Source organism: Anser brachyrhynchus (assembly GCF_964034855.1).
Source record: "Anser brachyrhynchus genome assembly, chromosome: 2".
Classification (NCBI taxonomy): domain Eukaryota; kingdom Metazoa; phylum Chordata; class Aves; order Anseriformes; family Anatidae; genus Anser; species Anser brachyrhynchus.
Window position 1 is genome coordinate 85,434,101 of NC_137695.1, and position 23,541 is coordinate 85,457,641.

At 36.2% G+C, this 23,541-nt stretch overlaps 1 protein-coding gene across 3 annotated transcripts in view; it reads right to left on the reverse strand.

Moving 5' to 3' along the window:
- MARCHF6 (membrane associated ring-CH-type finger 6) overlaps nucleotides 1-23,541 on the reverse strand; it is a 49,000-nt gene that overhangs the window by 17,743 nt on the left and 7,716 nt on the right. For all 3 annotated transcript variants that reach the window (XM_080583557.1, XM_080583556.1, XM_080583558.1), the window contains exons 4-16: nucleotides 17,595-17,738; nucleotides 16,015-16,087; nucleotides 13,720-13,888; nucleotides 12,214-12,406; nucleotides 11,842-11,903; nucleotides 9,285-9,317; nucleotides 7,686-7,737; nucleotides 4,630-4,688; nucleotides 2,527-2,607; nucleotides 2,029-2,097; nucleotides 1,834-1,908; nucleotides 888-1,022; nucleotides 281-400 (exon numbers count right to left, since the gene is read on the reverse strand). In XM_080583557.1, the coding sequence (XP_080439683.1) occupies nucleotides 281-400; nucleotides 888-1,022; nucleotides 1,834-1,908; nucleotides 2,029-2,097; nucleotides 2,527-2,607; nucleotides 4,630-4,688; nucleotides 7,686-7,737; nucleotides 9,285-9,317; nucleotides 11,842-11,903; nucleotides 12,214-12,406; nucleotides 13,720-13,888; nucleotides 16,015-16,087; nucleotides 17,595-17,738 (1,265 nt within the window). The remainder of the gene's footprint in view (nucleotides 1-280; nucleotides 401-887; nucleotides 1,023-1,833; nucleotides 1,909-2,028; nucleotides 2,098-2,526; nucleotides 2,608-4,629; nucleotides 4,689-7,685; nucleotides 7,738-9,284; nucleotides 9,318-11,841; nucleotides 11,904-12,213; nucleotides 12,407-13,719; nucleotides 13,889-16,014; nucleotides 16,088-17,594; nucleotides 17,739-23,541) is intronic.

Consider the following 23,541-nt stretch of genomic DNA (forward strand, 5'->3'; position numbering starts at 1 on the left):
AGAAGACACTCAAGAATCATTTGTTTTGGAAGCAACCTCTAAAGTAAACTAGTCTGACCCTCTGCTCAGAGCAAACCCAACTGCATCAAGATGCTCAGATCCTTGTCCAGATGAGTTTTCGTTATCTCAAAATCTGCGGATTCTGTTGGCAACCGGTTTGAGTTTGATCACCTTCATGGTGAAAATGTCTTTCCTTAAATATGTAGTACTGTATATGGGAGTTAAAGTAACAGATGAAGTTTTCTTTCTAAGTACAGAAATTTGTAAGAAAAGTCCTTACCACTGATAATATAAACCTCCTGAGATGTCTATAAATAGGCAAGTGAATCATTTCCTGCACAGGATTGAAGTCTGGATCATTCAAATTCCTGAGAAACCATAAGACACCAGGTCTCAGTACCTAAAGTGGGAAACAGAAAACAGTCATCAAGGGAAAATTATCTTTGTATTTCATGTCATTCATGTTACATTCTATGTAACCCTGCTACATCTTTTTTTTTAAAAAAAAAACACATAACGGGTATAAACATAACATGGTTCAACAAAATGATACAGAAAAAGAATAAGGAAAGCATTTTCATAGAGGACTAGAGAAGCAATAACTAATTACAAGCTTAGCCTTCACGTGTTAATATTTAACAATTGAAAATGCATTCAGATTCACTGCAGCTCCCATTTTTGAAGACTCTGTAAACTGAAAATGTTGAAGTAAAATAACTCATAATTTTCCACTGCAGTAGGTACCAGTGTGGCCCTTTTCAAACAAAACTGAAATCCACGCAGAACACAGTAGCAGCAATAGCTGGTTGCAAAAGACCTAACTAACAGCTCAACATGCAAGCTTCTCTAATTAATGTTGCCTAACAATTTTGTCCTTATAGACTTACCTCTCTCAGTAAAAGAATGAAGGATGCAAAATAGAAGACGTAAACCATTCCAACTAACCAGTGCAGAAACATCGTGGTACCTGGCGCAGACTGAAAGCTCAATTCTCTGTCTTTCAGAGTGGCATCAAACATTTCCTAAAAGTTAAGTAATAAACAAATATAAATAAAATTTGGGAAACTTCTACAATTAGTTATTTTGTTTATCCTAGTGCATATACACTACTTGACATTTAAATTATATGTCTGAATCATGCATCCATAAATTATAGCATTTAAATAAATAAAAAAGAATACTTATGAACATTTACATTAGGAACAGCAACTGAAGATCAATTTCTGATCCATGACATACAGAGAGAAGAAAGAAGCCAGCTCAACCGTTTACATACACTGCATATGTTATAAATCAGTTCAGAGTAGCACTGTGATGGAAGAAAACAAGTAAAATTACAGTTCTATGAAGGCTAGAAGAAATTAATTTTCTCCATTTAGAATTAATCTTTTCTTTTCCAGAAAATCTTCTTTAATTTTACGCAGCTGTCCTTTTTAATTCCAAGCAAACACAGCAAGAATCTTTTTCAAAAGAGATCATGCAACTATTAAAACATGAAGTCATTAGCATCTCATGCAAGACGGCTGCCATAAACAAATTTATTCAGTGCACCAATTTGCCTGCAAATTTATTATCACAGTGGTCTTGTAAATGCAGTAAAAAGGGTTACAATCTTATTAGCTTAGTTCTAGTAGGTTAACTTTTGAGTCATATAAAGGAAAACAAAATTAACATTAAGTGCCTGAAAGAAACCCAACCCTCTCACTCTAGAAACATTATGTTTACAAGAACAGTAAATGTGTCATCCAACTCATATCAACAGTTCTCGTTAGAACTTTCTTCCTTTAAATATAAACACTTAAAAAAGATTTTATCCTGTATTTCTATACCTACCAAAGAGCATATATCCAACCACCAGCCACAGATGAGAGGAAACACACCAATTTCTACCACCACTAACAAGGAAACCTTAGGGGTGGGAAAAAAAAGTAAAGAACATCTCAGTAGATTGACAGAAATTATTAAGAAAATTATAATGTAACTTTAAATTCAAAGAAGTTTGTTTTGCTACACAAAAAAAGGGATTACCTTGACAACAATGTAGCAAACTCCTAATAAACGACGTGATCGCTGGAACTTAACAAGCGCTGCCAAACCCTAAAGGGTTCTGTCAAGAAAATACTGAAAAACACTTAATAACAAGTCCAGCATTTCATAGTTTAATATAAAATACTATGTTATATGGCTTTTACCAAAGGGGAGAAGAGGGGGGGAAGGCTTCTTCACTAGTCTTCTTGGACAGACCTTCAAAATTTACCCAGAGGCATTCAAGTATGCCTTTAGACCCCCCATAATATCCTAAGATTTTGTTTCATTAAAGATGTAGAGGGGTTCTGAAGAATGCAGTTCCACTCACAACCTGAAAAAGGTCCAGGAAAACTGAAAGCTTTTCTTCTAATTTCACAGAAAAAGCAGAACAAAACGGTGAATCAGTTGCATCTGCAACACCTCTGAGCATCCCCAAAATATCTCCAGAAAGATGACTCATGTAAAATCTGAAGCAGGTAACTGATGACAAAAGGATACATGACAAACAATTAGAGTCACTGCCAGCAGAACATATCCAACTATAGTTGTAATCAGCCCTTCAAAGTGAGATGCTTGAACCTGGAGGGGGGGAAAAAAAAAGGGAAGATTTATCAGTCTCTTTGAAGATTACTTCTCTTTTTCACATAATTAAGACAGAGTCCAAATCTCAACTCTTTAAGAAGAATGACAAGTTAAATTAGTTTTTACATATTTTAATCTGCTAGTTTTTTGGTAGCTCCAGCAAGAGTAGAAAATGTTCTATTTACTGGAAGTCACACAATACTTTTCTTCATTCATGTAACAACCTTTTTGCTGTCCTAATTTTCAAGAAAGGCAGAAAGAAGACCACAGTAATTACAGACCTGTCAGTCTCACTGGTAAATTTTGCAAGTACCTGGTAAACTTAAGGAGAAGCTTATTCTAGGAGTTACTGAAAAACACCTGAAAGACAACTATTCATTGGTAACAGCCAAGACAGAAAGGAAAGCCAACACAGGGGAAACTCCTGTTTAACAAATGTCATTTCCTTTTATAACAACGTCACCCAACTAGTTGACCAAGGGAAGCCAGCTGATGTAATCTTTCTGGGTTTCAGCAAAGCTTCTGATACTGTTTCTCACAGTATCCTCCTGGACAAAAGGTCCAGCATACATCCAAACCAACACCTAATATGATGCGTGAACAATTTGCTGACAGGTCAGACTCCAAGGCTTTTAGTAAATAGGCTTATATTACGCTGGCAGCCAGTCATTAGTGGGGTTCCTCAAGGCCCCATTTTAGGGCCATATCTCTTTAATGTTTTTATAAATTATCTGGATGCAGGACTCAGATGTACACTAAGCAAGTTTGCAGACAACACTAAACTACGAGGAGCTGTTGACTCCCTTCAGTGCAGACAGGCCTCGCAGGGAGATACTGACAAATTAGAGAGCTGAGCAATCATCAACATGAAGTGTAACGAGAGCAAGTGCTGGATTCTGCACCAGGGAAGGGGCAACCATGGATATACATACTGGGGGACAAGAGGCTGGACAGCTGCCCTGTGGAAAGGAATCTGGGGGTTCCAGTTGACAGCAAGTTGAACATGAGCCAGCAGTGCGCTCTGGCAGCCAAAAGGGCCAGCCGTGTCCAGGGTTGCATCAAACACAGCACTGCTAGCTAGTCAAGGAAAGAGATTGTCCTGCACTAGTCTGTGCTGCTGCAGCCTCACCTTGAGCACTGTGTGCAGTTTTGGGTGCCACAGTATAAAAAGGACAAAAAACTATTAGACAGCATCCAAAGGAAGGCAACAAAGATGGTGCAGGGTGTAGAGGACAAGACATAAGAGCAGCAGCTGAGGTCCCTTGGTTTGTTCAGCCCAGAGCAGAGCAGGCTGAGGGGAGGCCTCGTGGCAGCCTGCAGCTCCCTCACAGGGGAGCGGAGGGGCAGGCGCTGAGCTCTGCTCTCTGGGGACAGCGACAGGACCCGAGGGAACGGCATGGAGCTGGGACAGGGGAGGGTCAGGGTGGGCGTTAGGGAAAGGTTCTGCACCCAGAGGGTGGTCGGGCACTGGGACAGGCCCCACAGGGCAGTGGTCACAGCACCGAGCCTGACAGAGCTCAGGAAGCGTTAGGGCAATGCTCTCAGACATAGGGTTTGATTTTTGGGTAGTGCTGTGTGGAGCCAGGAGTTGGACTCATTGACCCCTGTGGGTCCCTTCCAACTCAGTATATTCTATCATTAACCTCCATATATGAAACAAAGTGTTATCTTACACCACCACCTAGCCTTCACTACCTACCATCACCAAATCTAAAAGTTTCCCACTACACACTAAAACTGTACATGAACAAAACGCTGTTAACAAAAACACAAAGAATACCATACATGCATTTTTTGTAAAAGGAAGAAACCTCACTTGAAACTTAAATAATGGAAGAAGTGTGAAAGAGTGAGAGAATATTTTTAAACAGATTACAAAAAGTTTTTTTTTTTTAAAAAAAACAGACTTCCAGGTTATTATTCATATCACAAATAAAAGTGTAAAGATTCTACAAAAATACTGTGATTATAATAAACAGTGGCAGCTTTTACATTTTGAAAGTATAAAACAGTACTTACATATTCCTCAAAGCCCAGGCCAACAATGGAGAAGTGACCAATGTGGTATGGACAAAATGCTGTATAATGTAAGCAAAAAGGAAAAGAAAAGGCCATCAGAACTGCTAATCAGAGTCCTATTTACAGTATGTATAGTACAACACGGTAATTATTATACTTCTCATCAATTTTGATGAAAAACTCAAAAAACTTTATGCAAATACTTGTGCTATACTTCCACCATTTTATGAAGTCAAGTTAGAACTCACACTGAAAGACTAAACAATATAAACCTGCACAAACTAAGATGAGAGTCTTCCCCTTAGCTCGTATTGCAGTGTGTAAATTAATTCCATTTCCTAGTCTTACATACTAGATCGATATCATTCTCATACATACACTGCTGCAGGAACCTGTCTGAATACTTACTTTCCCACACTTACGATTCACACTTACTTTTACTGCTCTCACTTTTAGGATTATGAAAAATGAAAGCTCTGAAGATAACAAGGAGAGACAACAGTCCAGTGACGGGATATGGAGAAACTGAGGAGGCTTTTACTTCTACCCTGAATGACCGTATTAAGAACTATCACCATTCCTGACAACTCACTCTTGCCAGTTCTGAGGTCTCAGGAGGAATGAATTTAAACACACTGTACTTTTGCCACTTCCTGACATCTCAGCATTCGTAACAAGATCAAACAGTCATTTTAACTCACTCTGTGGTCTAACTAAGCTCCAAAGGACTAAAGAGTTCAAAGCTTGCATCCCTCTAGTCCCATAGGAAAGTAACAAGAAAGTAAAAGAGAAGCAATGACTTTTGGCTATTTTGCCTTCATTTTTGCCTATAACCTTCATTTTTGCCTATACAGCCTTCAGTGGTGACCTTAGAGGTCTTTTCCAACCTAAATGATTCTATGATAACCCACTCTGGGTACTACTGTAGACCAAACGTACCCCCAAACAAGAAGCATAAAGATTTTCTCTCTCGTCCTCATCTCTATACAAACCAACATATCAAAAAAATGCAAAAAAGATTTATCAGGACATGCACTACCCTGAACAACGATCAGAAAATCTTAATTCTAAGGCCCTTTCAAAAAAAAAAAAACAAAAAAAAAAAAACACAAAACCTTAGCAGTTACTGGGAAGGGCAAAAATATGAAAGATAGGTGGAGGTCTCAAGTCCTTCATGCCCAGTGAGAACAAGAGAAAAGTCAGATGAAAAAAACACAACCACAACTCCTACAGACAGCAAATTCATGACTTAAAAGCCATATGTTGTTTATTTTGAATGCTTTATGAGATTATAGTACACAGTTTATCAAGTTTTCTAAAATAACGTTCTTTAAAAGAGATTTTTTAATAGACCCTTTTCAATAGGGAGCATGAAGGAGCATAAATCCCTCTGAGTACTATAATGAGCTACAGCACTTATGAATTAACTCAGAACATAATCAACTTGAAGAGAACAATACAGGAGAACATTTGGACCAGTAATGTTCTTTCCAAAGATCCAAATCCTTTCCCTCTGTTTTATCTACTAGTAAGTACTTCCTGTGACATTTGAACTCACCATGACTGGGAAACTAACAACTAGAGATTTGGCAACCCCAAGTTAGGCAGCATTACTTAGCAGGGAAGATACTGAAAATAGGTTTGAGACAAATTAAATTCCCAGATCTCCGTCTCACTTGCTCTGGAAAGTCATTCACCTTCTATTCTGTTAGTTTCCCATCCGGAAAACACATTCAGAGCTACTGAAAAACCATCTAAATGACAACTTCGGTGATTATTCTTGTCAGTCAGCTGTTCTTAAATCTAAATAAAAGATGTAGGTATTTCAGAGTTATCAGCTATGTAAAAGCCTAAATTTTATAGCAATTAAAAGCCTGCCAATTAATCTCTGATAATTAATTTTAATCTGTAGTTGTCAGAAAGAAAAAAACTCAAGTATATTCCTACACTCTTATTAGAAAAGTTACAGTTTCTGGTGAATTAAAATTTACATTATGATTCTTTTTACTTTATTTTGATCTCATTTGTTTCAGGAACTAAATGCTCAAATCACTTGTTTGGTATTGTGAGCTTTACCTTGCAAGGGAAAATATCCTATCTACAGTATGGCTTCAGTTTTTAAGGCTCTAAGTCTTTTGCTAAGAAAGACCACTCAAAAAAAAAAGGCATCATAACCAAATCTATTTTTATGATGGCAATTAAGAGCAAGTGAAATTTTATGTCCAGTGTCTCTTCAAGACTATAAAATGATCTACCTTGCATGTAAAATAATGCTGCTTCTGCACAAACTTGTGTCAAATTAACAGCACAAATGAGCCTGACCACTGTATTCAGAAAGGTAGTAGCAGAGGTGAAACAGGCAAAATTAAGGCACAGTGAAGGACTGTTATTCTCCAATGTCACTCGAGGTACAAGGTACAAACAGAACTGAAACTGAACCACAATCTAATGCCTCTCAGGAGGATCTCGAAAAATACACATTTCTAAATTTGTTAGTGCCACCTCCCTCCCTATTTTTTTTCTAAAAAGTAAGTCAGACTAATTTAGTTGTATGAACTAAGGAAAGCTGTTTGGTATTTGTCTAGGACACAAAATGGAATTATATTTGACAACTTTACAGAGTCAGCTACATTCTTGTCTTGCCTTCTCCCCCCCAGTTTTGAGCTCATAAATGGATTCTTGATCTAAGAAGTAATGTGACTATATCTAAGGAAAACTATAAAAAGAAGCGTACCCAACTCATTCCTATAGGTACTGCAATTGCTCACAAATGAAATTCCATGAGGTTCCTCCTTTAATTTAACAGTATTCCGAAAATACTATTTCCTGTGATCTAGCTGACATCATTAAGTTTTTGCTAGATTTCCTATTTCAAACTAAACACTTAGAGGAATTAAATGATAATGCTAAAAGCAATAAAGATTTATTATTTGTATTCTGAGTGCATTTGTGGTTCTATTTTTAGAAGTTACAACATCTATTTAGCTTTAAAATTAATCTGAATTATTACTGTACAAAGAAATAACTTTTTTAAACTAAGAGCAAATTATACTTACCAAACACAAGTATGAACAATGTATTTAAAGATACCACCCAAAACACATGTTCCTGTGAGGAGTACGGGGGAGGAAGGGAGGAAGAAAACAGTACATAAATGTCAGTCATTTAAATAAGTGACTTTTTTTTTTTATCTAAACTTATTTCAACTGTCTCTTATTACCAGAACTTGCATGTCTCATGTTAGGGCAGATTATGAAAACATCTGTTTATTCATGGATACCTACCTGGATAAGAACATTAGTATTTGGCTTTAACATTTTTATTTTTACAGAATAAGCTTTGATTTAAAAATCAGTATCAATAGTTCCCTTTAAAAGCAGTTATACAAAGTGTATATGAATATTTGTTTTATAAATAAGAAAAGTTTCTTTTGAATTTTAACAATTAGTTTGTAAAAGAAACCTATAAACAAAACTGATAGCATTAACTCTAGAACTGACAGCACTATTAATACTTTTAGCTAAGATGTGAACTCAGCTGTAAGTACACTGGAATTTTAATTATTATTGAGATCAATTACTAATGATGTAAGCTACTTTATTTCAAACATGACACGTTTATCCACTAAACTATCTAGTGAACAAGTTAATATATAAGAATTCTATTTCTTTCACACACAAAATAAAGCGAAAATTATACTGCTGGAAGACAGCAAAACTTATTGTTCCCTTTAAAATATAGAAGGCTTCTATTCTTAAAATAAGAGATCTATCAGATGATACCTGATGAATGTAACTGTGATGAGTTAGTTTGTTGCCATTGACTCTGCACTCCCTTCCCTCTGAACTCAAAGTTTGGTATCCCGCACAATCAGGTGGGATGGGCAGCAGAGAGAATCTTACAAGTAAACTGTAAGAAACTGCCCACTAGATGATATGCATTATACATAAGAGTTTGTCAGGGAGATAATCAACATGGGCTCACCAACAGACAAGTGTTAAAAAGCAGATTTTTAAGGAATGCTTTGCTCAATTTTCTTAACCAGAAAAAAAATTTGAATCAATTTAAAAAGATATAACTTTCACTAGGCTAACTACTGTGAAGATCTTAAAAAAGATTTAATACTGATATCAATTAAAATAACATGCAACGGGGAAAAAATTCTAGGGGGTAATAAAAAAAGCCAGCGAAGTCAAGAAACATAACTAAAGATTTTACATTCTAAAATCTAGTGTATGCTAAAAAAAAAAAATAATCACTGTTGCCATTTTGTTGGTATTAAGGCAAACTAGAGAAGGTGTAATGAGGGCACTATTTTAACAATAACATAAAGAGTAAAACTTAAAACTAGAACAGGTATATATATCCAGTGTATGCTTATAAAAACTGTCTCATTTTTATTTACAACAAAGCACATGATCCAAAGTCTTTTAAGAATTTCAACTTTTATGCCACTAACAGCACTCCACTTTATGAAACTCCTAAAAATATACAATTTGCTTGGTCATGATATCATATGAAAATCTCTCTAAAGAATTTATATCAAATGAAAATAAGGACTTCAAATAGAATGATTACATTAAAAAAAAAGTTGTTTTTTTTTTTTTTAAGACAAGCCTGTTATAGAAATTCTTGAAATGCAAGATTTCACTTACTAAAAAAACCAGAGATCCATCAAGCCCAAGCATCTGTGAAGATAAAGTTAGTTTTATTCATCAGAAAAATGCAAGTAACATGTCTAATATTGGCATCACAGTAGCCTTTTACACTCTGATTTTAATGTCCAATAGTCACGAGTTTTTCCTATTGCTCAGTCAACAGAATCCAGAGACAAATTCTTAATGATAAAGGTAGAAACTAAGTTCTCATTAAATACAGTATACTTAGTTGATGAAAGGCAGTGATATCCATATAAAATATCTAAATATATATATATCTATATATGATAAACCACCCATGTTAACTGCCTAATTTATAAGGCTACTTCTATCCAAGATCTTAAAGAATTTAACAAAGATTTTGTATTTATAAGAAATTTTAGTGTTTGAACTGCTATTTAAAAATCATTTAAACAATGCAGTATTAAAACAAGGAGCAATTTTTTTTTGCTTCCTAGTTTCAACACATGACCTTATGTTTCACTGAGAGAAGTGGAAGAGTATTATTTTTACCTTCAATGCAAAAAAGTAACTAGTAACCAGATAATGTTGCTATGTCATATGCTACTAAATTTAGAACAGAATTGGTTTACAGCTAGGGAAGACAGGAAACATATCCACCATCATTCTGCACAGCTCTTACAAGAAGCATCCACAGAACTGCCAAAAATAGGATGTCTATTTCTCCACACTTCAAGGATTTTCTACTATTTTAGTCCTGACACTCATATGATTACTGCTATAAAGTTCCAGGCTCAAAGCTAATTTCTTCCAGGGTTTTGTGCTACAAGTTGTACATACTGTACAAAGTAAACGAAGATGCAAAGATATTTTTGAAAATTCAGAAAGCTTGCATGTTATTTTCACAAGATGAAACAGCAGAGAAGCCTTCCCCCCCTTTTGATATTAAATGTTAACTAGAGATCTATTGCCTATGCCAGCAATAGGATTAGAAATGGTTATGTGACTTTCCTAAAATTTATTTCTATATTCATGGAGAGACATTAAAATATTTCCCATTAGGAATATATCAAGATTTCCTAGAACATAAGTTAAGTTCAAAAATAAGACTTCCCTCTTGATGTACACAATAAAAGGGTTCAGAAACCTGAGTGTATGTATGCTCTTTGTCATTGAATACCCTTCAAAACAAACTAAGCATCTTTCCATTAGACACAGGCAAAGATCACGACCTGTCCCTGACATGATTTTGGCTGGGATAGAGTTAATTTTCTTCATACGGGCTTATATGATGCTGTGTTTTGGATTTTTGATGAAACTAGGGGTGATAGTACACTGATGGTTTTAGCTGATGCAAAGCAGTGCTTACAGAGTAATTTTCTGCTTCTCATACTGCCCTGCCAGCAGGGAGGCTGGGGGTGCACATGAAGCTGGGGGGGATGTAACCAGCGTAGCTGACTCAAACTGATCAAACAGATAGATCCATACCATATGCCATGCCCTGCAGTAACAGCTGGGGGGGAAAAAGGTGGAAGGTGGGGACATTCGGAGTGATGATGTTTGTCTTCTCAAGAAGACATCACGCATTAATGATGAGCCTTGCTTTCCTGGGAGTGGCTGAACACCTGCCTGCTGATGGGAAACAGCAACAAACTCCTTGGTTTGCTCTGCTTGTGTGCATGGCTTTTGCTTTACCTAGTAAGCTGTCTTTATCTCAGCCCATCAGTTCTTGCACTTTTACCTTCCCTATTCTGTCCCCCACTCCACCTGGGGCTTGTGAGTGAGTGGCTGTTTGGTACTTAGCTGCTTGTTCCTCGTGATGAAACTTGAATTTCTTGACCTTGTTCAAGGCAACGACTGTAACAAACAACTGTCTGCCTTGGGCACTAGTGGTAATGGTAAATGAAATGAAGCTGTTTCATCTACCTTCAGGTAGATTTTGTTGTATGGAGTGAGCTTTGAATTCAGATGTTGATCTAAACCAGCCACAAAAAATAGTTCTTGAGCTCTGATAGTTCTCTATCTGATTATAGAGTACATCTCATGTCTAACTATGGAACATGTGATCCATAAACAAAACAGAAGCAGTACTGCATTAAAACGCTCCATCATTTTTTATGAAGTATATTTGTTTTTTTTCAAATACATAAAGTACCTAACTAAAATTTCAGGTTTCTTTAGTAGTTTTGATGTTATCGATGCTTTCATGAATATAAAAGTAAGTATTAAACTATAATCAACAACACAACGCGCTGTTCCTATGACCTAGCATCCTTAATGCAAACTGTAATTGATTTCTAAACCTGACCAAACTGAAGACTTCAGAAAGGTCTCTGCTAATAGATTTTAAGCTGTTACTGAACTACACGTCAATGAAATGACTTTTTGATGTTTAAGGAGTATAATCATATTTTATTTCTAATATGGTGACCTTTTCGGGATTGTAAAGGACTCTTACTACCAGTTTTCACACTAGACAACAATATCCAAATATATCCCTAATGGATTTTATTACAGAAATGCTGAGAATCATTTCAAGTATAAATCAGAGAGAAATAAGTAGAAATAAGTCACGGAAGTTATTCTTACTCACTCGCTCCCAAGTAAGCTCTTCTGCTGCTCGATCCCATTCCAAAGCGTTCCAGTTCATGTCATCTGAGGAGACAAGAGCCATTTTTACAGCTGTCAGACTCACCCCAAACCAGATTCAACTACTCCATACTATGCTTTAAATAAACAAAAGGGCTTATGTGCGTAACATTCAACTCATGAATGCTGACAGCTTTTCAGCAAGCAAATGCTTTAATACTCAAAAGAAATACATGAAATTTGCAAAACCAGAAAGATAAATAATCTGAAGTGGGAAGTTATACAATTAGCTTCCTTGAGTTATGACAGCTCGATTTTCAAGTTTCACTTACATTTTAAAAAAATTAGAACATTACTGTTTTGAGTCACCTGTTACCTTGTGCTCCATTGTTTGCATCTGCTGCATCTTCTACTACAGCATCTTCTTCATCTTCGTTATCCTCCTCTTCTTCATCTACTTGTTCTTCTTGAATTTCAGGGTTCTCGCCTACAACTACATTCTCAGCAGCTGGGTTAGCAGGTTGATCAAGCACAGCATTTTCAACACCGCCATTTGCAACAGCCTGAGCCTGCAGAAACAGGTTACTAGCACTCAGTTAAATTGATTATACTCTTTGTACTTTATCTTGTATCCAGGAAAAAACAAGAAGTGTATCAAATAATATTTATTTATTTAGGTAAGCATTGAGAAGCAACAATTACTCTCTTAAAAGAAAGAGAGAGACATTCAAGACTTCTTCACAGAACAGCTGAGGTTGGGAGTGGCCTCTAAAGGTCATCTAGTCATCCCACCTACTCAGAGTCAGCTACAGCAGATTGCTCAGCGCTGTTTCCAGATGTTTTTCAGTAACTCCTCCACCTCTCTAGGCAACCTGTTTCAGCAGCAGATTGCCCTTACAGTAAAAAAGGCGTTATGTAATTTCTATTTTGATTTGTGCCTATTACTTTTCATTCTGTCACTCCATACTACCAAGACGACTCTGCTTCTGTCTTTTACACCCTCCAATCCAGCATTCATACACACTCATGAGGTCCACCCTGAGCATGTTTTCTCCAGGCTGAATGGTTCCATCTCTCTCAGCTTCTCGTTGCATGTCAGATGTTCCAGTCCTTTAATCATTCCTGTTGGATCTTTGTTGTACTCACTCCACTATATCCCTGCCCCTATTGGACTGGGAAGCCCAGAACTGAACACAGCACTCCAAGTGTGGTCTCACCAGTGTTCAACAGAGAACCCCTCCTGAACCTACAAAAACTGTCATTATATTAGAAAGATGATAATTCAGAGACAATCCAAGTGAGTCATAAAACTTAAGATTTGTATCTTGCTCTTTAAAAAGTTGATATTTATCACAAGAAAATAAAATTCTGATCAAGTATTCTCCCCCATGCATGTACCACCTTTATCATCTTTTCTTCCACCTAAGAGTCTTGTGTAAGCACTAAAAGCATACATGCGAATTAAGGTGGCGGGGAGGGCAGAGAATCTCCAACTTCAAAGGTTTCACAAAACCTCCAACTACTTATACAACAGTGAACTGAAATACTTGTGAAAAAGAGAAATGTGGCATCTTCATTTACTATGGCTGACAATTCAGCTTTATATTTACAAAATTCTCTTCAAAAAATGCAACAGATATGGACGTAGTCATATGAATCCAAACAATTTTAAAGTTACAAAAATTATACTGAAACAAATTCATTATCATTCCATTCAATAGAACTTCAAGAACAGAACAGTGATGAGTTTATATAGAAGCACATGTTCAGTCTCTTAATGTACAAATCAAATACACTGCACTAAGATGGGTTCTGATAATGTAGTTATTCACACCAACATATTTCCTAAATTTATTATGAACTATTGGGCAGTTAAGTTTACCTCATTTTGTTGACCAACACCATTGAGTGGCTGCTGCTGATTTTGTTCCAACCACTGTGGTGCTCCTCCATGGACAATCTGTTCACGTAACCAAACAAGGCTGATAAATGCACACAGAGTGCATGTCACCACAAAACAACCCTGCAAACAGTCAGCCAGTAAGTTCTCCCTGATAAAGAGAGAAAAACATTAATTATAAATCTATTTTGCTTATTAAGACTACACTTAGTCATTGTTAACTTCCACAAACAGACAGACACTCTTAGTTCAAATCAACAGAAACATACATTTGTGTGAAAAGTGGAATTTATTCATTTACCTAGGTAAAGAAACTATGTAGATGTAATTTTATTTAGTTTTTAAAAATCCATTCCAAGGAGGTTTCATTTAGGAAGGTTTTAAGTACCTGTATAAAAATGATTTTAAGTGCCAAGATAAACACTGATTTGGAAAACGCTGTATTTCCCTCTGGTTTGGCTTTCAAAATTAAATTACTGTTTAAACAGAAATATTCCTCAGAAACAGGTGCTGACTCAAGATGAAGAGAAGCTTCAAGTGTAGTTCAGGAAAAACTATTTCCAAGAAATGCAAATGAAATACAATAGTCACTAAGTAAATTATATTGCTATATCAAAGTTATTTCTTCTAGATATAGAATTTGGATTCAATACGGTAGAAGATCTGTCTAAATGGCAAGATGCGTAATTTCATCCACTGAAACATTTTATCTGCTGAGCTACCCTAACCAAATGGAACCGCTGGGTTTGCCTTTGACTCTATTTTTCAGGTAGTCTTTTACCCCAGACATTTACTGTTCCACACTGCACTTTAAAAATCCTAATCTATCAAGTCGTATCTAACTGTAAAGAAGGAGCAAAACAAAGTTCAGTTAGCTAGCTGAAACCAGGGTTTCAAATAATGCAATAGGTACTTAAATTGACTTAAATAACCCTCACGCCTATTCTGGGTATCCCTTCCCACTTGTTTCCACCTTTGCATTACTCTTTAGCCACAGTGAATTTGCTCAGGAAACAGACTGACTACACTAAGTCATTTAAAATAAGGAAGAAATACGCTATCACAGTACTTTGCCATTCCCCTGTGAAGTATCAGCCTGACTCTCCAGGCAGCCACACAAACACTTGTGCCTGCACAACATGGTGAATACGACAGGGACCAGAAATGAAAAGATGACACAAGGTGCTATTGAAATAGACTCTGTCAAAAAAATAGATGTCAAAGTTTCACACACTATTAAGAGTTGACACATACTTGAATCCTTTATTTTCCCTAACTATAGATTCCATAGGCTGTAAATAGACATCAAAAAATGTGCTCCAAGTTCAGTTGTAAAACTGCAGATCCTTCTCAGTCAAGTCAGAATGAAACTTATGTTTAATGAGAGATCACAGGAAAAATACTGTTCTTAATCTCAAGTGAGTATCTCTCCCTGCTATCAAAAATTAATGAAATGTAACATGCCCCGGTGCCTAAAAATCAAATAGCTCAACAGCAGGTAATTTAAAGAAAAAATTGAGATGACTTATCTAAACAAGACAGGACATTCATTCAGAATCTGCTGAACTTGCAAGTGATTCTAATCAAACTGAGTTTCACTTCCTCAGGTTTAAGAGAATGAAAAAAAAAAAAACAGATCTAAGAAAAAAACTGAAATTCTGTTGTATTGGTAATTTACTAATTCTTTATATGATATTGATTTTAAAAAGACTAAAAGGGACAGTACTCAATAATGTACGGTGACTGAAGCATTAAAATATAAATGCTAACTAAAATGCGAACAGATAAAAAAATCTATCGCATGAGAAATTCAGGATGAATAAAATTAAGTCAGAATATAAAAATGGAGCAAAGCAAACAATATACCACTATTATATATAATAATATATACTAATATTCTACTATGTGGCATCAGGTTTAAACTGTTCTAAAATCTTGTAGAAGTACTTAAAGGATATTATTATTATTTTTAAATAATTAAAGAATTTTGAAGCATAAGTTCTCTTGACATCACATATAAATCTTCAAGCCACTAACCAGGGCCCATTTTATAAACTCAGCTTTCCATCTCCAAAGAAATCAAGTAACAGAACTTCGAAGTGAAATGATTTCTGTTGTAAAACAAAGGGCCAAACATCCCACTATGCAAAGGGAAATGGACAGTTCCTAGCGTAAGACAATGGAAGATAAAAAGCTGGAAGAAAAGGACACTGAGGGACCATTTTCACCGTTATCTGATGAGGAAGGCAATTTGTAACAAACTGGTTAAGTACTTACGTTGACAGAATATCTAATGGCAGTGTCAGTAGTGAGCTCACAGAGCCTGTAAACAAGCACTTGTAGATACGACCTGCATAACAGAAACACAAGCATAGTATAAAGTTGTTTTTGGTTATGACCTCATTTGGGAAGGATCACAGGTACCTTCTTTTCACCTGACTTTCTAAATAACTTTTATCACAAGCAAAAAATCTTAACTTTCAGTGTGTCAACAGAACTCAAGACCACATACGACACGTGGAACAAAGCTGTACTTGATGAGGTAGACATTAAAAGAACTGCCATACTGTTAGACCCAATATTCAACTAGACCTGTCTCCAACACTGGTCACAACAACAAACGCCTAAGGAAGAGTACAGAAACAGGTTAAAGGTACTTGCAGCAAAACTTCCTCAGTACATTCTCACGTGTTTCACTGCCAAAATAACTGTGCTAATTAATCCTTGATGGATTTCTTTCCTATTGATTTGTTCAATCATATTTTGAACCTGCATACACATTCTGTATCATGATAGCCAAGAGTTCCACCATTTCATCATGTGTTTCAAATCACTGCTTTATGGCTTAATATTTAATACTAGTTAATGTTAGCTTTTTACTGCCATTTTTCAGTCACAATCTTAAAACTAGTTTATCCATATGTATAGCCTACTTCAGAATCAGCCACGGAAAGAATTTAAAATACTTTTAGTTTTAGTCTAGGGCAGTTTGTAATCTTGTTTACTCCATGTCCAGAAAAGTTCTTTTTCTTGCACAGAAAGGACAGGCTGTGGAAACGGGATCACCTTTTTACAGCTGACCTCGGTACTGTGCTACTTTCAAACTAAGCCAGCATCACCTACTACTAAAAGCACAGAACATACTGAGAAACTGTCTAGAGAGGTTCATTTCATTTACCGGCTTCCTGCTCTTTTGTTCAAGGGGTACTCTACTGTTTGTCGAGATGCCATTCCAATCATTTTCTTCATTGAATGCTATATTCCTTTCCCTTCTTTTTCATCCTCTTGGTATTTCTACCTTGTTGAAACTTTTACCTTGTTGAAATGTTTGTATTTGAAAAGTAAATTTCAAACTAGATACTGCAGCAATTTAAATGTCCTCCCTTTTCCTGCCAGATTTTTTATTATTTATAGGCCTTTAGTTAATTTTTCTATGCAGAGTTTCACTGCTCACCTTATGTATGACTGTAAAGAATTATGACGTTCATACTAACAGAAAATTTGCACGTTCATTTTTAATTGTTAGAAAAAATAAGACAATTCTTCTAGCCAAATGTTAATAAAGAATATCAAATCAAAACTTCTATGCAGATTTAAGAGATGATAACTGAAGATGCATTTCACTGAAACAAGAAGTTTAAAAGCCCTTTTATGCATTTTGTCCTATCTCAACATCATAAAAGCATTGCAGTACTGGCTCAAGAGTCAAATAGCTAGAATTTCTGAGTGAAAGTAAGTTGGATGTGTCTTTGAACTAGTAGGTGGTTGGTTTTTTTTGGCCACACAAAACGTTGCTGCAACAAGCAACATGTTCTTCTGTGTATACGAGTGTTACAACACAAGAAATTTATACTTACATGCAGTAAGAGGTACTACTCCCAACCACGCAAAGGCCACAAGTGTATAATGAAACCAGTATCGTATTGCTGTGCCAATACTCGTAACCAGTCCAGCAAAGATATCTTGGATTGGAAGCCGTGAAGGCATATCTGGGGAATAAACTGTAGAAAAGGCACTTATGAAACAGCTTTTCCTTTAAAGAAGCATTTTTGTGAAAGTCCTGCCAACTACAAAATGTTTGTACTTGACAAAAAGCCTACTGTAAGAAAAAGCATATTCTATAGATTCCCAACAGATCACTCCAAGTAACAAAAAAGTCATGACACATTTGTTACATTGTGTACTGAGTTCAATAGGAAAATTAATAGGTTCCATGCTAGTTTTTAACTAAGTTTTCTTCATAGCTTTATTACATCAATTGCAGAGTCTAATTATCTCAAAATAAGCTCATGCCTGCAAGAAAAAGCAGATGCTGAATTCAGTAGTCCTCCAACTCAATATTACCTGAAAGAGATGTTAATTACAAATCTAGTTCAACAAAAGAGCAGATGGAACAAGATAAATTACAAATTTTGCATTCTGTCAATTTATTTGTGCTAGATAATTTAGGTTCCACTTGCCATCCAACAGCACAAAATCTAGCAAAGTGAAAGCACAGAAAAAACAGGAAAAATTCAAGGCAACCTATTAAGTATCTAAAGATGCTGAAATTTATGTAGAAAGGCTTTTACTTTCAATGGATATAAATTTCTACTAAGGTCACACCTATTAAGGAACATGAAACAAGTCTCTTAGTCTACACAGACATTTTTATAATAGCAAACTTTCTCAACTTTTTTAAGTCAACACATACGTATTACATAAACCCCACCATATTCAAAAGCCAAGAACAAGAGTGACAAGGTTTTTTCTTTTGCTTTCACTTTTATTACCATAGTCAGTACATAAAAAGCTGCCTGATAGGTCATTAATGTTGACCATATCTTCACTTTTATCAAATTACCTCTGATATCTCTACATGTAACCTATCCTTCCCCAAATGGTATGAAAATATGAAACCATATTTTTCAGATTACAGATGCTGATTACCTAAAGTTTTCATTATGCATTAAACAATTAGCAGAAATCTATTTCTAATAATTTCATTACATTTAAATAGCTTCTACACACTTATATGGATGCCAAGAAGTCTTAATGTACAGTATTGATACCGGACTTGAACAAAGAAGACAAACTACAGTTAACTGTACAGACACTGATGTTTAACGGTTATGTTGAGAACAGCTGAACTTGGAGACTTCAATACATTTAACCACTAGACTTTTTTTTTTGCTTAAAAAACGAACAAACAAACAAAAAACAACCATGACATACTTTTAACCACATAAATGATGTCGATTTTTTTAAGAACTAGAAGGGAATTTTTTCCTTCCTTCTCATACAATCCTTTGACTTATAAGTCTGAGAAACACTGCTTCATGAAATCCACCTGCATCTCCCTTTTCTCTAATGAACATCCCTGCTACTTCTACCTGCATTCTTAATCACCCTTTTACTAATCTCAGAGAGAAAGCCCCTACGTGAGAAGACCTTTTTTCTCTCTAGGGATATTCCCCCAAGTTTCTGTATTGTAAAGAGAAGAAGGAAACACAGTAGAGCAGTATCAATATGCCAAAGAATGTGGAGTTTGGTGCATTCCAACAATGTGTGGATTGTATTTGACTGAAGTAACAGCAAAACAGTAAGACAAATGTTAATGGGTTTTAATTTTCAAAGGTTCTGGTAAAGAAATAGAAGACTAAAATATAATGCTAGGGAAGCACAGGTCTGAGAACACAGAGCAGCAATTCAAAAGCAGGGCACATGTTTTGATGTCTACCAATTTACAATTTGGTAGTACCATAGAAAATACTAATTAAAGACTTACTAACGATCACTCAGCTCATAGTGAACCAACATTCTTGATACTTTAAAAAGCGGATGAGCAGACATTTGTTAAGGGTACTGAAAGAAGAGTTACCTGATGTTCATGTGTCACAGATTTATTATGTCACTTGGACAAAACTGAACTCAGCAGATACTCTGAAGCTTACTTTTATAATTTTCAAAAAACATACTTGGATCAATTCTCTGGAACGCCAAAAGAGGCCACAATGAAAATATTAACTATGCATTGATGATGTAATTGTTAGAGAGAAGTTAGAATGGCTAAAAAACAAAAACGTGTTTTAGGAATTACTGAAAACTCATACATTACAGTCCCCTCTGTGAGTGAAGATGCCCATCCTCAGTAAAGTTCAGTAAAGCTGCAGTAGCTATAAATGCTAATAATTCTATATGCTAATTTTGCTAAAGGCTTTAGAATTATTACTCAGCATTCAGATAAATGCAGAATTTAGCTCCTACTCAGAGGAGTTAAGCTACATCCCCCAAATCTTAACAGTTTGGTGATTCTTGATGATGCCAGGAGCTGGGTGGGTGGGTGCACAGAGCAGTGTTGTATTTCTCTACTTTGCCACACCTCAGAATATGTAAAGCTTCTACTGCTATTTCTAGCTCCTTTCAACTTCTCTTCCCCTTTGAACCATCCAAACAGAAAGGTAAAACAAACAGTCCAGGAAGCTAACAAACTAAAGGGTGCTCAGTTACTTCCCTATTTACATATACATTTGTTGAAATGATCCCTATCTAGTATTTTCATTCCTGTTTTACTGAGATCTGTCCAAATCATGCCCACCTAATGAAACCAGAGAAAAAGCCTACTTTCATTATTGCCCCCTATTATCAACTCCTGCAACACATTCAGGAGTTTCCCAATTTTGTACCTCATGTTTGGTGTGTGTGTGTAAATCTCAGATGAATTTGGGTTAATCATAATTCACAGAGCAGAGAGAAAAAGAACGTGGGCGGCTGCTGAGTGACTACCACTCGATTCCACCACTTCAAAAGGACGCAAGAACCATGATGAGAAGATAGAACTCTTCCTACACCACTCAGGTAGGTGAAATGTAAAAATTCCTAGCACAACAGGAACCCCTAGTGTGCAAACATCTGTAGCACTGAAGTTTTCTACCAACGATTTTCACAGGCAATCCCCCCGCTTGTGTCTGTCATTTGTATCTGTTTTTCTCTCCACATTCCATTTCCCACCACCAGTGCACGGCCCAAGACTTTGCCCTATTTACATCCTCCTCAATTTCTTTCTCATACTTGTCCTCCCATTCCTTCCTCCATCCCATAATTCCCATCCTAATATCTTTCCTAAAACTGTTTGAGAAGTCAATCTTCTGAGTTATTTTACCACAGTTCCTCCAAACAAAGATTTCTGCACTAGAGAACATTGAAGCAATATTTTTTTCTTACATTTCTAGCGTGAAATTCAGATTTTGGCTGAGCATGAGTTTTCACAGCTTTAGCTCAGCTTTTTTGAGCTGTCAATGCCATGGGAGCACAACCAGAAGCTTCTTGGACTCTCAGGTCACACTTGTGCACTATAACGGCTATTTTACTTGCAGAGTACTAGATTTGTAGATTTAGGTTTTTTTTATTTTTATTTTTTCCTGCAATCCTAATGTCTTCAGGAACATAAATATTAATTTTCCTTCTCCAAAGCAGACGGCTCATGCCAGTAATCTTGTAACGGGTACTAGACTGACATCAATAAAGTAGGAAAAATACAAGGCAGTCTTTAGAAATTTTCCTTCTCCCAGGTTAAAAAAAAAAAAAAAAAGTAAGAAAGCAGACAATGATTAGAAAATGACTTTTCAGGGAAGCAGGCTATCAATAAATTTCAGCTGGCAAAAAATCCACAACACAAAAGTGGAAAAGAATTCCCAATGCTCTAGCTTACCAAAGTGACTGATACTTTCAGATTTATTGCAGGAAGCATTCTTAGCATTCCCATTTCCTCTGAGGCTATTTGGCAGAAGCACCACACAACTGTGTTTTGACAAACACAATAGGGGTAATCTGCTGAATCTGAATAATTCCCAGTAAACTTAACAAGAAATAAAACAAACTAACACTTTCCATTTAACCTCTCCTTCCCAGCCTGTTCCAAGTACCAGAAGTTAATCCAAAAGAAAACTGTACTGCACACACAATTTTCCTTCCAAGGAGATAAAAAGGGTGGGGGAAGCAGCAGCAGTACAATCCCTGTACAAACCTACCTCCACAAAGAATCATCAGCAATTTTAAACTGATACCAAAGCAACTGTCCAAGAATCTCCCTGCGTCCTAAGGGCTTACTCCCAGTGAATGAGAAAATGAGAACAGGTTGTGCAGGTTTAAGCATGCTACAAGCTTGTTCATCTCCCCCACTTATGGCTAGTTCTGACACAAGGTAGTAAGTGGCTGATTTGTGAAGCACTCAAAACAGTTCCAGAGAACTCAGATATACGATCATTATGAGCTAACAAAATACAACGGAAAGTTATCTGTGGCTTTCATGCTGTTGGCCAGCAGCGTTCTGAAAATGCAAATCTTTCCCTAGAAGGAATTAATGATCCTGAATGTTTTTTTGCCAGTTTATATTATACCTACGGATTTCATGCCTCCTACGAGTTTCTTCCTACAACACATCATCTTACTTTTCACTGAGGGAAGCAGAGCTGCATAAAGAAAAGCAACACTCCTCAGACATATGCTGTATCAAAAAAAAAAAACCACTACTATTTATTATGAAGGCTCAAATGGTTTTAATAGTTTTATTTTTCCTCACAGCTGTCACAATGCAATTGTATCCTATTTCATTTCTCACACTTCTCCCATCTGAGTCAGCCTATTTATCTGCCCATAACCTAAACAGATGCGTGCCCAGCATGGAAGAAAGCAGAACACCTTACTTTGCTTAGATAAAACTGTCATTTAGCGTATTTCATAAAATCTCCACACTTAAACAGCCCTCTTACGCACAGATTTCCCAACTACCATTTCTTCTGTAAGTCATTTGTATACCACCTCAATCATCCTTGTGCCCTGACCGTGAAAGTCTATATAAATCCTAGTGTAAAAAAGGCACGTTTTACGTTCTTGAGATGTACACACAGACTTTGCTCCAGACTCCCAATGCAAAGTGAGAAAAACGTCACCCCTTCTCGTGCAAGCCACAACCCTAACAAAATGTCTGAAATTAAGAATCTCATGAATTTCAACTGTATGTTCATTGTGCACCCTGGAGCTGCCAGCGGATACGCTGAATTCCGTATCCACTTGTAGTATTTTGTGTTTCAGAAATTTGTATTTCCAAACTAGACTTTCTAGACAGGTTGAGGATATGGGCTACTCTGTTAGTCTGCCCAAACGACCAGGTAAAAGAATTGTTCCATTATATCCTTCCATGAAATCTTAATTACTGTAGATAACGAGCCCAAGAAAATGGGTCACTCACTTCAGTATTATCATATAACTCTTCACAGATCATTTTGTACAAAGTTACAAAAGCAAATACAAAGATCCAACAGTTTGGAGCTTAATAAATTAAGTACTACAACTAACAACATGCAATTACTAAGCAATGCTCTTGCATAAGCTACTTAAGAACATTAATATACAATCACGTTTTAACAATTTTGCAGTGATACCTATTTTTCTTTGCCATAGTCTATGAACCTTGAATTCTTTCACATTATGCTAGACATGCTAGTCACATCCAGAAGGTTTTAAGACAATCTAAACAAGTATAAAGGCTAATGGATTAATTAGAAAAACAAGCAAACAACCTTATATATTCAACGTGGAGAATCTCAGCCTGCTACAGGACCACTCAGGAGCTCAATCTAAATGTTTCACAGGAATAAATAGTTTCCGAGCCAGCAAACTTTTATACTAACATTTACATGTGTTTGTAACTGTTTTCTGTTTAAAGGGCTTTAAAATGGCTTTTTTAGTTTAAATGATTTTAAACTAAAAGAGGATATATTTAGATTAGATATAGGCAGAAGTTCTTTACTACGAGGGTGGTGA